The following is a 17,205-nucleotide window of genomic DNA, read 5'->3' as shown; positions in this document are numbered from 1 at the left end:
GGGCCTCGAGGGAAAGGGAACAAACCCGCCAGCAGGCGGAGGTGAGGTAGGGCCGAGCCTGGCTACCCACGCCCCTCGGTCCCCGGAGTTCATAAGAGCTGCCTCGCCCAGCACCTCCCTTTCCTGGCCATGCTTATAACCTGTGCAGGGTTCCTGGCCATCCTGACCTGGGACCTGGGGGAGCTGACCCTTTTGGACGTCGGAGGCCTCCGCTGGGAAATGAGGACAGCACTCTGCCGTCCCAGGTGATCGAGGCTCTAAGGAAACGGGACGCAGGAATGCAGAGGTGAGGCTCAGGTGATAAATCCTCCCTCACCCAAATCCTTCTGGTCCCTCTTAGTCCCCTCTCCCCCCCAATGCAGAGGTGAGGCACAGGTGACAAATCCTCCCTCACCCGGCCCTGTGGCCTCGCACACGGAAGCTGCTGGTCAGCGGTCAGCGGGGCTGGGCACTGGGAGGGCGGGCTGGCGTGGTGCAGTCTCACCTCTCCCGCCGCATTCAGACACGCTGTGGGCAGGTCCTCGGCATCCACGGTCCCGCCCTCACCCCATTCCGGGCTGGGTTAGCGGCCCTCCCGCCACACCCTCTGCTCAGCCACTCGGCACACTGCATTGTAACGACGGGCTAGCAGACCATTAGGCACCTAAGAGAGTTTAATATGGCTGTTTTCTACTAAAGTGCTTCGCACACGGTGGTACTCAAAATACCTGCCCAGCCCTCGCTGGTTTGGTTCACTGGAGAGAGTGTTGACCCGAGGGCTGAAGGGTCACAATTCCAGTCAAGGGCAGGCGTGGGAGGCAACCAACCAATCAACATGTCTCTCTCACATCAATGTTTCTCTCTCTCTGTCTATCCCCTCCCCCCCTCCACTCTTTCTAAAAATCAATGGAAAAATATCCCCAGGTGAGGATGACAATTTATACTTCTATATCTGCGCAGTGACCGAATGGGTGCATTACCCTTCAGAGTCGGAAGTCCATCCGAATTCGAGCTGTTGGAGCCTCTCGCTCTGCCCATGTAAGAAAGAACCAAGAGTTTCCCAGGCCGTGGTCCGGCTTAAGTCCGCCCCTGGCAGTGACAAGGATCTTAGCAGCCCGACCTCGGCTGGTCATCTCGCCAGCCAGGGACACACCAGGGAGTCATTTCTGGGTCCCTGAAGGCAACCGTTCCGCCCGCAGTTTAAGCAGACAAAAGACATCATTCAGTGACACTAAAATACACAGACAACTCCCGGGAAAAAACATGACAAAAACCCCACCCCACGAGTAAACATGGCGGCGTGTTTGCACGTTGGCTGCTCAGTGCCCCGGGAGCCTCCTGACATTTGCAGAGGCCTGGGGAGCAGATAAGACTGCCGGCCTCAAAGACCTCCTCCCATTCCCCGTGGTCCTGCCGCCATGCCTGCTGGGCTGCTCCCACTGGCCACGACCCTCTGCCCCTCCTCCCCAGCCCCCGATCATATTTCCAAAGCCCCAATCATATTTCCAAAGCCCCGATCATATTTCCAAAGCGTCTCCTTTAGGCCCCCCCCCCCCCCCCCCCGCCCCCAACCCTGAGACCCAGGGAGGGAAGCCTCACTGGTCTGCAGCTGCGGGTAAGTCACAGCCACAGAGCCCCAGTTTCTGGTTCTCACTCAGGAATAACCTCATGAGATTATTCTGAGGATTAAGTGAGATAAAAGACAAAACTCTGGAACTCGCATTTGACCCAGTAATCCCACTCCTGGGAATATATCCTAAGAAACTGGAAACATCAATCAGAAAGGATGTATGCACCCTATGTTCATAGCAGCACAATTTTCAATAGCTAGGATTTGGAAACAGCCTAGGTGCCCATCAGCAGATGATTGGATCAGAAAACTATGGTGCATCTACACAATGGAATACTGTGCTGCCATAAAAAAGAAGGAATTCTTGCCATTTGCAGCGACCTGGATGGAATTGGAGAACATTATGCTGAGTGAAATAAGCCAGTCAATGAAAGAGAAACACCACATGACCTCACTCATTTATGGATAATAAAGAACATTATAAACCGATGAACAAAAAGATAGATACAGAGACAGTAAAGCATCAAACAGAATGTAAAATTACAGCTGGAAGGGCAGGGAGATCTGGGGGAGATAAGAGATCAACCGGAGGACTTGTATACATGCATATAAGTACAACCAATGGACACAAAACTCTGGGGATGGGGTGTGTGTGTGTGTGTGTGTCAGGGCATGTATAGGAGTGGGGAGGGCAATGGTAAGATATGTACACATATAATACCTTAATTAAAAAAAAAAAAGGAAAAAAAAGACAAAACTCTGGCACACAGTTGGACACACATGTCCTGCTCCTCTCTTCCCCCATCACCCAAGTCTCTGCACACAAAGCAGCGCACAGTCTGCCCCACCCGGCCTCACAGCAGCCTGCCTCCCCGAAAACAAACTCCTCCCTCGGGGTGACAAGGAAGGAGGAAGGGCCCAGTCTGGCCTCGGAGGGCTGCTTGCCAGCTGGATGAGTCGGGGTGAGGGTGGCGATGGGCCGTGGCCAGAAGGGTCGCTGTCAGAGCAGAAGCCAAGGCTCAGTGTCTTTCTGTCACCAGCCATGTGACCTTTGGGCAAGGCCCTTGCCTTCTCTGTGCCTCAGTTTCCTCCCCTGGGAAACAGGGTCTACCCCGCTGCCCTACCTTCTCCTCAGGGTCTTTGAGGAGAAGGTGCTGCACCGGTGTGAGCGGTAGTGATGACGAGGGGGCCCAGAGGGCCTGGCAGTGGAGGGGTACAGACAGGGCCAGAAGCTGCTTCTTTCTCCCAGGGGGCGGTCCCCCGCTTTGCACCCAGTTTTAGTACCCCCACCCCAGGCCCACACAATACTCAACTCCCACCAGGACAGCTCCTCCCTTCTGCCAATCAAAGCTGCTTGCTGTTTGGAAGCAAAAGCATTTCTCCCCCTTCTCCTCAGTGTCTTATGGAGACACCGTCCACCCCAGGTTCTTCTCTCTCCCTTTTAACTCAGCGGTCCGCCTCCCCCAGGAAGCCCTCCCGGATTAAGCACATCCGGCCTCAAAAGCTCTTGCTTCGAGCACATCCCCCAGCCTTCGAGTTAACTCTTGGAAGGCAAAGGCCACAGATCACATCCTCCCATGGCTAGCACCTGGCACTGAGCACTCAGGAAATACCTCTTCTTAAACATGTACAGATTGGAATACTGGAACAGCTTACAATGGTTAAAATTTCTGTTGTTAAATAGTTAAAGAGTTAAGAACACTCCACCAGCCCTGACCAGTTTGGCTCAGTGGATAGAGCACCGGCCAGTGGAATGAAGGGTCCCAGGTTCGAGTCTGATCAAGGGCATGTACCCAATAGGGAGTGTGTAGGAGGCAGCTGATAGATTATTCTCTCTCATAGATGTTTCTAACTTTCTATCCCTCTCCCTTCCTCTCTATAAACAACAACAACAACAACAATAAGAAGAAGATAAGAAGTCCCACGGGCCCTGCTCATCCCTTCTTGCAAGGGGGGGGTACACAACCTGGAACCAGGCAGTGACCAGGCTAACGCCACTCGAGCTCCTTGGCTTCATCCTGCCGCACCATCACCAGGCAGCAGAGCAGGCTACCCAGCAGTTAAGAGCAAGGACTCCGGCGTTTAAATCCTGGCGCAACCCCTTAACCAGCCATGTGACCCTCAGCAAGTCACTTAACTGTTCCGAATCCAAAAATAAGGGAAACGCCAGTTCCCCTCGCTGTCGGGAAAAGCACAGGAGAAACTGCAGGCAAACCGTGTTCGCCGCGGCTGGCACACACCGAGCGCTAATGCGTCCAGGCCTGTTCGCGTTACAAGACTTGACCCCGGGCAGCCTGCCGCCGAACAGCCACCGCGTCCTCCCTCCCCTGTCCAAACCTGCCTGTCTGCTGCCGAACGCAATAGTACGCACAGACAGCTCAGGCCGGCACAGAAGAATTCCGTAGGAAAGAGAGGGGGGAAGTAAGGAGCAAGTGAACCCTTCCTTCTGGCGGCCAATCTAGCCCACAGCCTGCCTCGCCACCCTTCCCGGAAGAGGTGCCTCTGCACCACCTCCCGCCCCCGCTGGTCTTTCCAGGTCAGTCCTCCCTCCCCAGGCCGGTCAGCTCCGGAGGTAACTGAACTCCAACCACGTGCCCGGAGCTGAATCAGAACCGTGCACCCAAGCCGCTCCTGTTGTCTATGCCGAACCGGACACCAAAGGCTGCAGGGGTTTCTTAGCAAATCCCCGTGGAGGGGAGCCGGACTGAGTAAACAAAGCACAGGATGCCCCGTGAACTCGGAGTTTCAGATAAATAACGATTTACTTTTAAATATTTGGTATGCCCCATGCACTATGCGGGGCATAGTAACACTAAAAAAGTATTTGTGGTTTAGCTGAAATTCCAGGTTAATGGGGCGTCCTATCGTTTAGCTGGGAAGTCACCCAAGGGCACGGAGTAAAGATTAAAATCTTTTTTTTTTCTGCCCCACAACCTACAGCGGCCTTTCCTGTGTTCTAATCAGGCGCATTCCTTCCTTTCGGCTCCTGTGCATAGCACATGAGGACAGTGGAGTTTTTTCTGAGCTGCTGAGTCCAGCGACCTGCCTCGTCCAGGTGCCCAGCACAGAGCCAGGCACATAGCAGGTGCTCACGACTCCTCATTCATTCCAGGCGGCTTGAGCTCTAGCTGGGAGTGGGAACCCGATGGGCTAGCTAGGCCGACCTTGACTCCGCCACAGGCTAAGAGCATCATGGCCAAGGCAGGGGTGAGGAGGTCAAACTGCCGGCTTCTGGAGGTTGCTTTGAAGATCAAATGAGGAAATGGCCAGGGAAATGTCTTTTAAAACCTTGGGCAGCAGGCAGGTATGGCCATGACCTCTGTGAGTGGCCCCACCAGCCTCTGGGTCTTCCCCGGGGATAGGAACTTCATGGGGACACAGAAGCACATGGCAGGTGGAAGCCAGCGCCCTGGACCCTGTAATAATGACCAACACCTGCTCATTACTTTGTAATTTGCCACCATGGACGCATACACCCTCCAGAGGCCTCCGCACAGCCCCAGGGTGTGAATGAGGCATCCTGGACCCTTTGCCCCCAGGGTGGGCAGGGCCGTTTGCCCCTGGGGTGGGGAGTCTGGTCCCAGAGAACCTGGTGTGAGGTCCCCCACCCATGAGGCGGCGGCGGGGACGCCAGAGCCTACCTTCTGGGCCTGCTGGATCATCTGCCTGATCACCTGCTTGAGGTGGGGCGCTTTCTCCTCCTTCGGGGGGTGGGTGAAGAGGGTGACGCGGCTCACGCCGCGGTAGAAGCCGGTGTTGGTCCAGCCCAGGTCCAGCGGGGGCACCTCGGTGTCGGAGCGGTCGGGCCAGTAGGCCAGGGACTCCCTGGGCTCGGCGGCGGCGGCCGGCGGCGGCGAAGGGGCCTTGGCCTTGGCCTTGGCCTTGGCCTTGCCGCGGGCGGCGGGGCTGACGGCGGCGGCGGCGTCCTCGTAGGGGCTCCAGGCGGCGCGGAGGGCCAGGCGCTCGTGGCTGGACAGGAAGTCCCGCAGCCGCTCCCGCTGGACCCGCTCCCGGTAGGCCCGCTCGCCGCCGCCCAGCAGCGCCTCCAGCGCCGCCCGCCGCCGCTCGCAGTAGTAGAAGGCGGCGTGCGCCTCGGTCACCCGCTCGTTCACGTGGGCCTCGTCCAGGCAGCTCAGCTGCGACTCGGCCATGGTGCCGGCCGCCCGCCGCCCGCCGGCCCGGACCGCGGCCGGTCCCTCCGCCGCACCTGGAGCGCCGAGGGGCGGGGCGCACCTGCCGCGGGGCCCAATGGGCGGGCGGGCGCGGGCGCGGCCGTCGGGCGGGGAGGGGCGGCCTGGCCTCCGCCTCTGCGGGCGCGAGCGGCACCGACGGCCCGGCGCGGGGGGCGGGGTGGGATGGGGGACGGGGGAGCTATCGCAGGCGGCCTCTGGCTGGCTTCCACCTCCCGAGGGCGCGAGGTGGGGGAGCTCACCCTCCTGCGGAACCGGAGCCAGGGGCGTCGCAGGTGCGCGGGCATGTCCCCCCTCTAGCGCCCCCCCGCGGGGAGCCCCGAGCACGTGCTGGGCCGCCCGGGGCTTCTGGGGCTGCGGTCTGACCTCTCCCGTTTGGAGAGCTTGGGGCCCCGATGCTGGACTGGACGGTAAGGGGCAGGGAGTGTGCACAAGGAAAATTATAATAAAGCCCCCAGCTCCAGGCCCATGCGGCCCATTGCAGAGATCAGAGGCCTCCCTCCAGAAGCCGTCAATTCAACACCTTCACCAGGATAGAAATTTATTTAAACACACACACACACACACACACACACACACACAAAAGAAAAACAAAACCCACACACAAAACACCCCACCCAAATGCAGCAAGGATGTACTAGTAAGCAAGCAACAGTGGTGGAATTTCACCCCATTTTAATTTGAAGTGGAGTGTGCATGTGTGTGTGAGCGTGTGCGTGTGTGTGTGCATGTGTATGTGTGTTTGGGCAAGATGGGCTGCCAGAGGCCTGATTACCATATCAGTGATTCAAAATAGATGTTTGAACTCAAGGAAGAAAGCCGCACATGAGGAGACGACACACACACACACACACACACACACACATCTCCACCCCCAGCAGCTGCTCTGCTGGTTCCCACTGGATTCAATAGAATTTTCTTAGTCATTACCGTATTATTTTGTTCCAGCACTCCTGTACATCTGATTCTCTACATTCAAAATATTTTCAGATCATAGCAGCCAAGGGCTCACATTTCTCTCGTTTTATAGCTCAGCCTCTTAGAGCTTCAGAAACTCGTCCAGCCCCCTCATTTACAGACGAGGAAGCTGGGGCTTGGAAACATGTGGTTTGCCCACATTCTCTGCAAAGAGAACCAGCCCGTGGGGTTCTATGTCTCAGAGCTCTTTGCCCGACATTAAAAGCACTTTTGTCTTTTATTTCTCTTGTGAAATGACAGGATCTGGGACCTGATTTTAACCCAGGGAATTTGAATAGGTTTCCTTTTGATGGTCTTAAAATAAAACGAGGATTAGATTTTCAAATATAAGCAAATTTTGTTACAATAGTCAGTTCTGCCTGGCTGGTGTGGCTCAATGGTTGAATGTCCAGCCATGAACCAAGAGGTCACCGGTTTAATTCCTGGTCAGGGCACATACCAGGGTTCCGGGCTCAATCCCTAGTCGGGGGCATGCAGGAGGCAGCTCATCGACAATGTTTCTCTTTCATGGATGTTTCTATCTCTCTATTCCTCTCTCTAAAAATCAATAAAAAACACGTATTTTTAAAAGTTCTTTTAAAAAGTTGCCTGACTGGTCTGGCTCAGTGGATAGAGCATCAGCCTGCAGACCTGCGGACTGAGGGGTCCCGGGTTCGATTCTGGTCAAGAGCATGTACTTTGATTGCGGGCACATTCCCAGTGGGGGATGTACAAGAGGCAGCTAATCGATGTTTCTCTCTCATCGATGTTTCTAACTCTCCATCCTTCTCCTTTCCTCTCTGTAAAAAATCAATAATATATATATATATATATATATATATATATATATATATCATTATATATATATCTTTAAAGTTTTTAGTCACTCTGCCATCTTGTGTCAGCTCAAAGATCCGAGTGGTGAGTAACCTGTGTCCTTTTTCTACTCTTGGGGATGGGCAAGCCTTACTCCTGCTAACACTCCACTTGTACATATAGACACATTTTCTTTTTCTTTTTTTTTTTAAAAAAATACTTTTTATTGATTTTACACAGAGAAGAATTGAGAGGGACAGAGAGTTAGAAACGTCGATGAGAAACATTGACCAGCTGCCTCTTGCACAACCCCAACTGGGGAGGTGCCTGCAACCAAGGTACATGCCCTTGACTGGAATCGAACCCGGGACCTTTCAGTACGCAGGCCAACGCTCTATCCACTGAACCAAACGGGTCCCAGCATAGATAAATTTTCATCTTTAGACTGGAGGGCATTTAGTTCGTTTCCTAATGACTTGTGCCGCCTACCTGCCAGCCCTCTAGGCTTGTGCAGTGCTCTGTGATGTCTGCACAATGATGCAATCACCTGAGGACACATTCCTCAGGATGCATCCCTGTTGTCAAGCGTCACATGGCTGTACTTATCCCTCAGAGCCTTAGTGTCCCCATCTGTAAAAAGGGATAATAATGCTGACCTTTGAGGAGCTCTCAGACTGATGTAGGGATTAACTGAGATCACGTATTTGACTTAATTAGTTCTGTCTGACTGGTCGAAAGTGGTTTACAACCGCGATTCTAAAACTTGACTGCGCTTGGTAGGCACCTGGGGAATCTTGCTAAAATTGAGATTCTGGTTCAGTAGGTGTGAGGTGGGGCCCGAGGGTCTCCATTTCCAGCAAGCTCCCGGGTAGGGCTGGCAGTGCTGGTTCCTAGGTCACACTGTGCTTGGCAAGGATTTCAGAGGCCGGTGACCAGGAGCATGAACTTGCATGGCAGAGAGTCCTGGAATGGAGTCCCACTTTCCTGGGATAAGCTGTGTGTCCCTGGGGAAGCCACGTCCCCTTTCTGAGCCTCGGTCACATCATCAGCGAAATATGGGCAATAAGAAGTCCAGGGCCGTGTGAGACAGGAAACAAGCTAATGGACACACATTAGTTAGAGGAGGGTTTGGACGCCAGTGAAGGCAGTTAGTGTTGAAGTATGGGTAAGTGGGACTGGAAGGAAGGGACATCGGGGCCAAATTGTGGGGACCCTGACTTTAGATCTTATTCTGTAGCTAGAGAGGAGCCATGAAGGTTATTAAGAGAGTGATGTGGTCATTAAAAAATAGCAGCAGTGACTATGTGCCGGGCACTGTGCTAAGTATTTTAAGTATCCTCCAAGTGAATCCATAAAACCCTCCTGGAAAAATTATTATTATCCCCAGCTTAGAGGTGAGAAAACTGAAGCACAGAGAGGGTCAGGAGCTCACTCTAGGCTGCCCAGCTAGTGAACAAGAGCCAGGATTAAAATCTGGACCTGATTCCAGAGCTTGACTACCTACCCACTTTGTTCTGCTGCCTGTGTTGGGAGCGCTGGAAATGGACATTAGTAAAAGACAGTGTTCCCCTTATTTAGTAACTTATTCATCCAACAAACATCTGCTGAGTGCTTAGCCTTATACTATAGGCTGCAAACCATTCATTCATTCACCATAGCCTTACTGAGCCTTACTGAGCTCAAGGGCATGTTCTGCGCATTGGGGATGCAGCTCCGATCATAGACCAAGTCCTGGCCCACGTGGGATGATTGAGACATGGTTTTGCTCTGAAGGAGCACAAATGTTATATGACACAAAGTGGAATAGAACAGAAGGTGAGGATCTGAGTGGAATCCTTGAGTGACAGTTCACATCGGACAAAATCTTTCTTAGATCTAACTGATTGAAACACACTGTGATGTTTGCCTTTACATACCAATGCCGTATTTATTCAATCAATGTTTATTCGCATGTCTCTGAGAACAAGAAAGAAAGAGGCACCAGACATGCCAGCCAGCTGCTGTGATGGCTCCCTTTGTTCAGCGGGGAGTCAGACACCCTGTGTTTACGAGGCTGGTTGGTAAGTGGCACGGTGGCCTTTGCTGAGCGGTTTCAGGCTGTGGAGGGAGGTATTTGAATGTACGGTTATCTGACCTGCCTTCCCCGATCTGGGAAAGGAACTGTGGAAGTGATTACTGTCCGGTGCTACAGATGCACACACTGAGGCTCCGGGAGGTCTGCTCAAGGCTGTCTGCTGCCAGTGGAAATGCGGGGACCTGTGCACGCAGCCCGAGCCCCGGGCCGCCCACCCTGCCACCCAGCTGAGCGCGCCGAGCTTCATTACCGAGACTCCTGAAGAGCCTTGTCAGCCAGGAAACCTGTCCTTTTAGCCACAGCTCCCGTGGTGCTGGGGGACATTCCATGAACGGGGACATCCCAGGAGGCCTCTGGCTCTCCAGTTCCTCCTGCCTTCGGTCCGGAGTTCCCCTGAGAGAGGTGGGGCTCCTCACTGAGGCCACGGGGCAAGGTGACTGGCCTTCCTGAGAAGTCGCGCCTCCGCCTTCCTTGGCAAGGAACTGTGCCTCTCCCTCCTGCCTGGGGGCTTGGCTCTCCTCCGCCTTCCCCGCACCCACGGCGCACTGCTGGCTGCGTGAGCCGTGGAGAGAGGACGCCTTGTGGTTGACAGTAATTGTAGCTGTGTTCATCCCCAGGCCAGCCGGGTAACGCGCGTCCCCAAATAGCCCGCCTCTTGACATGTGCTTAGGTGAGTTCCCGCCTGACTTTCCCGTCTGTGGCAGCGTGTGTCACGAGTGCATCATAGAACGCCGAGGGCTCTCTCGTGCCTCTGAGATCCGTGCTCGCTGCTGCTGCTCCCAGAGAGGATGTGAGCATGAGGGCAGGGGCTGCAGTGGGACCGTGAGGGAGGCGGGTAGGTCCCAGGAGCGGACTAGTTGAACAGCTTTCACTCTGATCTGCTCCTCTGGCCTGAGAAATGAACACCGAGCTTCTCCCCGGCTGGGCCTCACTCACTGAGGCCTTCACCTCTCCATCCAGGAGGGTTTATTGAGCTGTTACGTGCTCGGCACATTCCTGCCCTCCCAGGCCTTCCAGGCTTGGGGGCTTTGTTGTATCTGCAACTTTGGAAACATATGGCCTCTCCTGACCCTAACCACTTTCAACTGGACACCCTGATTCCTAGGTTTTCTGCCGCCGCCTTCCCCCCTCCCCCCCCCCCCCCCCCCATTATTCATTCTTGGTCCGCTTCTGTCATGCCTCACATGTCGGCGTGGGTCCCCAGGGCACAGCCACGGGGAATTCCTGGAGCGGTGCACCCTGGGAGCTGAGCAGGTGGCTGGAGCAACCTTTACCCGCAGGGCTCAGAGCTGCTGAGGAAACACCTCCTTCTCCCACCTGCTGGCAGGGCCGGGAACCGGGGTGTGTCTGGAATATCCGAGGACACATTTTTAAAACAGCTCTGACCTCAAACAAGGGGCAGGAGCTGGAATTACCTATCTACTTGGTGTCTGCTCATTCTTGTCTTTGGGGACGGAAACCTGACCGTCCCAGGGCACGGACCCTCGGTGCACCCCTCTCTAGGGCAAGGCCCGAGGAGCGCCTGCCAGGAGAGGGACGGTGAGACCCAAGGAAGACTGGGGAGGACGTGGCAGTCCCTGCCCTCGCAGGCTGGTGAGGATGTGGACGCAGGGCCACAGAAAGGCAGGGGCATTGCAGAGCCGCCCGGAGGTCCTGCCTCCATCTCCCCTCCCCCGCCTTCTGGAGGCAGCTGGAACCACGCCCAGGACGGCGGGGAAAGGTGGTCCAGGAGAGAAGGTGCCAGTCTGGGCGGGCAGGTGTGTAAGGGCGGGGAGCCCGCAGGCCTGAGGGAGGGATGGTGGCTCCAGCTGCTGCCGGCCACTGGGCCAGGCCTACACTTCTCCCCACAAGATTCACTCCTTTGGTCTCTGTTTCCATGAGTTTGTTTCTATTGTGTTTGTTCATTTACTTTTAGACTCCACATGTCAGTGAAATGATCAAGCACTTGCCTTCCTCTGACTTATTTCACTTACTACAGTGGTCGGCAAACTCATTAGTCAGAAGAGCCAAATATCAACAGTACCACGATTGAAATTTCTTTGGAGAGCCACATTTTTAAAACTTAAACTTCTTCTAACACCATTTCTTCAATATAGACTCGCCCAGGCCGTGGTATTTTGTGGAAGAGCCACACTCAAGGGGCCAAAGAGCCGCATGTGGCTCTCGAGCCGCAGTTTGCCGACCACCAACTTAGTATATTATCCTCTAGGACTGCTCATGTTGCAAACACCAAGATTTCACTTTTTTAAATGGCTGAATAATATTCCATTATATATACATGTCACTTCTTCTTTATCCGTTCATCTATCAATGGACACCTAAGTTACTTCCCAGTCTTGGCTCTTGTCCAGAATGCTGCAGCTGCTGGCTGCGAGGCAGGAGCAGGGCTGGAGAGTGGGTGAACGAGATCTAAGTGATGGAAGTAGCCATGGGGATGTGAAGCACAGCCTCAGGAATACAGTCAATGACATTGTCCTACCTGCGTAGGGTGCCAGGTGGGCACTGGCATCATCAGCAGATCGCTCTGTAAGGTATGCACATGTCTAGCCGCCATGCTGTACGTCCGAAACTAACATAAGATTGTATGTCAACCGTACTTGAAAAATACAGTTAAACAAAGAATCGTTCCTTTTTACTTGGCCAACACCTCAGCACTGTTCCCCGCTAGCCACCCCACAGGCAGCCATCGCCTGGACGAGGGAGGGCGAGGCCCAGGGAGGGGGCCTCTCCCCAAGCAGATTTACTCCAGCAGCAAGTTACTGGTTTCACCGACGCAGAGACTTTCCTTGAGCAGGACTGACCATAGGACAAGGAGTGACAAAGGGGGCAGGCCTTTGTAAGAACATGTCCCTGGGGGTGGGCGGCCAGGTAAAGAGGGCTGCTTCGGCCATCTGGAAGGCAGAGTGGGGCTGCCCACCATGGTTGGGCCCTTACCAAGCAATTCCTATCCTGTGTTTTCTTCTCATGACAACTCCGTGCTATTGGCTCTGGCTCTCTACGTGACCTCAGAGAGGTCATGTGACTTGTCCTGGCTCACACAGTCAGTGGCAGAGTCTGGACGGGGACCCAGGTCTGTCTGACTCAAAGCTGGGGCCTTCTCCACTGGGGGCATGGGACTCTGATGTTTGACTAGTTTACACTGGCTGCATACATCAGCGACTTAGAGCAAGAAGAGACCCAGCCTCTCCTGTATTTCACTTGTAAGGAAACTCAGGCCCAGGGGGGTGAAGAGACGTCCCTAAGGCCCAGTGACCCAAAGGGGGTGAGGGCAGAATCCAGGCTGCAGAACTCCTGGCCAGCACTCCCTTTCCCCTGCACGCCCCATCTCATCTGGACTTGCCATGGCAACCAACCCTCCTTTCGGCGTGGGAAGCAGAGGCTGACTAGCGGTTACCTAGCAACTCCCCATAACCAGGTCAGACGGAGCAGGGGGAGGGAGGCGCCCCTCGCTGCCCACCCCGGGAATTCTGACCTGCGGAAATGGAACCGCCCAAGCAGAATGTGCTCACCAATGACCCTGGGGAGAGCCATACCTGGGGGAGCCTGTGCTGCAGAGGCTCCGTGAGTTGCTGGGATTTATGACACAGATCAGGCTGGCTGGGGCCCCTGTCCCACAGCAGACACAGGGCCTCATTATGTGGGGTCTGGCTTCTGTGAATAGCATGGAATCTGACCCCACTGACGTGCTGGCTTCATCTGCATGTGGAAATCCACACAGGAGGGTGGATGGGACGGTGTGTGTGTGAGAGACACAGACACCGTGTGTGTGTGTGTGTGTGTGCGCGTGTGTGTGTGTGTCTGACTACATAGGCATTTTGACTTGGGAAAAGCTGGGGAATGGTGCTCCCTCACACTGCATTCTTGTTCCTTAACTACCTCAAGAAAGGTTTATGGAATGATCTGGTCATTTAAGATGTGTATCTTTTAATATCCCCTGTAGCCTGGGTCTTGACAGCCACTGCCACATCCTTTATTAGACAAATATTTATTGAGCCTCTGTATGCCATGCACAGTGCTAGATGCTGGGCAGACAACAGCTTACAAAACAGAGGTGACCCCTGCCCCCAGGGAGCTTACAGTCTAACAGTCATACAGCCAGTCTGGCGCCATCATCTAGGGCGACTCAGGAAAACCCCGGCACCACGAGGCGGTCTAATGCAGGCGCAGGAAGTCCCGCCCACGGGCCCTGTAAGGCCCGAGAAATCCTGTGGTCTGGCCCTGCCAAGGCATAGGGGTGAGTGAAATGTCTGACCAAGTACAGCAGGCTGATTTTTACGTTGATCATTTGGTATGGCTGCGAAAGAGGTTATAAATATCCAAGTGGCCCTTGGCAGAAACAAGGTTCCCCACCCCTGGCAATGGGAAGGACCGTTTTAGATTAGGGGCCAGAAAAGGACAATCTGAGAAAGTGACATTTAAACCAAGACCTGGAGACGCATGGCAATCAGCCAGGGGAAGAACAGGGCATGCGTTCCAGGTAGAGGGAACAGCGGGTGCAAAGGACGTGGGGACACACCGTGGCCATGTGGGGGCTGAGCGAAGGCCAGTGGGGCAGGAGCATGAAGGGAAGGAGGGGAGAGGCACTGAGGGGGCTGGGAGGAAGGCGTGGCCAGACCTCACAGGCCACGCTAGGACTTTGCATTTTAACCCAAGTGCAAGGGGCAAGATGCAATCAGATTCTGTCGGCCATGTGTAGAAGGGAGCAGGAGCAAGAGGGCAGCAGGGAGAAAGGCGGAGGCTGGCTCAGTTGCCGGAGGGAGAGAGGTCCGGCACGGCTGTGGGCAGGGAGAGACGTAAAGGAGCTGAGCAGTATTTAAAGAAAGAACCGACACGATGTTTTTCTCATGCCCGCGCCTTGGTAGAGCGGCCGGACTGTTGACTTCAGACAATGGCGGCGTCCTGGCCGTGCCGTCCACCTCCCGTGCGGCCTGTTTGCTCTGGGCTGGCTCAGACCTAAGGATGTCACAGGCCATTCCCCTGCCGCCCAGCAGGCCCACACCCGAGGACGGGAATCGATTTAAAGATTTCCTGAGAAGGCTTTCACAACTGCAACCTTTGCTCACGCTCATAATCATTACCATTCGGAAATCCCAGTTTGTGCTTCCCCTGAATGCCCCTCCCCCTAAAATTTCCTGACTCCTGATGGAGATGAAGATGCTGTAATAATGCGTCGCCCGGGCAGCCAAATGTGACGTCATAATGACAGTTCTGAATCATGTCTCTGTCCCACAGCCCAAGTGGCTTACTTGTTAGCAAAAAGGAAAGGTGCCCTAACGGCCCTAGAAAAGGGATCCAGGTCCAAGTAGCTGTTTGGCTCACTGCCAAGTCCTCTGCCCTGTGCTCCCATGTGGGCTGTGGCCACCCGACGTCACTTCTGAGGCTGGCCGAAAGCAGGATTGGTCAGGACCTGCGTCTTAACACACGCTCCAGGCAACTCACAGCACGTTTATTTTGAGAAGCACCAGCCTTAGCTCACCCCAAGGCCGTTAAGAGTGGGTGGGCAGGGCGGGTGCCAGGCGTTGGAAACCAGCGAGCCTCGGCTTGTGGAACTCGGCTTGCCGTTGGTGAAACCCAACTGGTCCGACAGGAACTGGCTTTTCGCTGGAAGTTCCCTGCTCCCAAGCCCCACAGAGCACTGCAGCCGCAGTCAGAGGCAGTGTGCTGCTTCCTGGTTGTGTGGCCCGGGGCACTGGTGGCCGCGCCCTGGGGCTGGGATGCTACTGGACGCACTGGCAGGGGCTCTAGCGCCCAGGAGGGTCAGCCTCCCTCCCCTGGCGTGGACAGTGTGGGCCTTGTCCTCTCAGAGTGGTCCCCAAGGCTCTTGTTCTCTGGGTGGCCAGGGTGGCACCTTCCTTCTGAGCTGAGCATCTAATGAGCAGGCGGTTTTGGCGCTCAGTTAAAACGACTCCCACAGGGGCCTCTGGGGGGAGAGAGGGCCCAGTCCCAGGGGCTCTGAAAGCTCTGCCCACAATGTGTGGCCAGCCTCCTGTGCTGTGTGTGTGTGTGTGTGTGTGACCAGGCAGCCCCACAAAACAAGGGCCCTTGTCTTATCACCGCTTTCTTGGAAAGTGTTTCAAGGCCCGAAATCCAGGCCAGAACCAAATCCTCTGATTCTGTCCTCACCGGGGCTGGTCCTCACACGATCAGACAGACGGATCCAGTTTGAGGGCTGTTTGAAGCATGGGTTGTAAATGCTGTAAAATCAGACATTAATTCTGGCTTTTATTTTCCACACCGTGTTTCCATTGCCTCGCACCACAAAGCTGAGGCCCCTCTGCCTCTGCTCTGTCTTCATTCCTGCGGTGCCTTTGCCCCTACCTGCTGGCTTCATCTCTCCGCTCCAGTTCCTCCTCCCACCTGCTCCGCCGCCCTCCTCCGGAGCGTCTGCCTGCTGACTCCAGCGTCTTCCCGGCCTGCCCCACTTAACCTCTGGCTCCCTCCCCTCCCTCTGCGCCTCTCACCGGCTCCTTCATCTTTTGAAATGTCTTCGTTACTTTTCCTTCCTGTGCTTTCATTTTCAGAGGCTATAAGACGCCCCTCATGCACGCTTGCCTCTCCGCTTCTCTCAGGCTATTCTCTCCCCTCCCACGGCCCACCACGTGTCCCTTCATGTCCTGTTTGTCTCTAAAGGTCTCATGGGGATCAGAGAATCGCAGACTTCAGAGTCAAAGGGACATAGCCCGCATTACACCGACAGTTACTTCTGAGTCACAAACTCGTTCTTCTGCTTCTATCCCCTCCAGTGATGGCTGTGCCGTCCCTCCTTAGAGCAAGAAGGAACAGACCCCACTCGCCGCACATGCCCCTCACTAACACTCAGCCCACCCTTTCTTCATGGCTCAGCACGTACACACACACACACACACACACACCCTTCCAGGTGCCCTCCGGCAGAGGTGTGCTGCTAGCTACCCCGGGGCACTGAGAGTCCCTCCCCAGGGCCCCTTTCCCCGCTGGCGGGTCTGTTCACCCCCGGGGGGGTCCTGGGAGACCGCCCGCTTGGAGATGCTGAGAGGGGGGGGTCCCAGGTGCAGCTCTTGGTGGAGGAAAGGTGCCAGCCCAGGTCCAACGGTCAGGGGATCAGGAAGCTCATCTGAAATCCAGGCCCCACCCAGGGTCATGTTCAACCAACCAATTAGCCAGTCACTAGTCCGTGCTCTTGTGGCGTGGGCTTCTCTCTGTGCCGCTGGGCAAGGCATCTTCAAAACGCAGAAAACCAAGACAGAAAACAGAGCCCCGAAGAGACAGCTGTATCCACAGAACGATGACTCCTCCATCTGAATCCTGGGCCAGGGCTTCTCCGAGAAGCACTTTCTTAGAAGCCAGGACACAGAGTGTACACCCGGCCCGCCCCGGGGAGATGTGTGACAGCCCCTTCCCTCCCCAGCGCCTGGCCCCGCACATGTCCCCATGTGTCCACGCGGGCCGCAGGAGAGCGGCAGCCCAGGAGCAGCCACTGACGGAGAGGAGGTGCCGGCCGTGCCCAGGCCTCACATCCAGCCGCGCCAGTTCAAACTTGAGCGGCTGCACCCTAATTCTCAATCCAGCACACTCTCCCTGGAGACCAGGCGGGAGGCCGCCCTGCAAACCCTCGGGGTGAGCGGGCGTGCAGGTGAGCC

General features: G+C 55.3%; 1 protein-coding gene across 1 annotated transcript in view; it reads right to left on the bottom strand.

Moving 5' to 3' along the window:
• FAM83F (family with sequence similarity 83 member F) overlaps positions 1-5,725 on the bottom strand; it is a 31,563-nt gene extending 25,838 nt beyond the window's left edge. The window contains exon 1 of the mRNA XM_084879107.1: positions 5,191-5,725. Coding sequence (XP_084735233.1) covers positions 5,191-5,700 — 510 coding nt within the window. The 5' untranslated portion in view covers positions 5,701-5,725. The remainder of the gene's footprint in view (positions 1-5,190) is intronic.
• Positions 5,726-17,205: the final 11,480 nt, after the last annotated feature.

This window comes from Pipistrellus hanaki (genome assembly GCF_964339955.1).
Source record: "Pipistrellus hanaki genome assembly, chromosome: 3".
Lineage (NCBI taxonomy): Eukaryota > Metazoa > Chordata > Mammalia > Chiroptera > Vespertilionidae > Pipistrellus > Pipistrellus hanaki.
The sequence above is the reverse complement of the archived record's forward strand: the minus strand, read 5'-3'. Positions and strand labels throughout refer to the sequence as shown.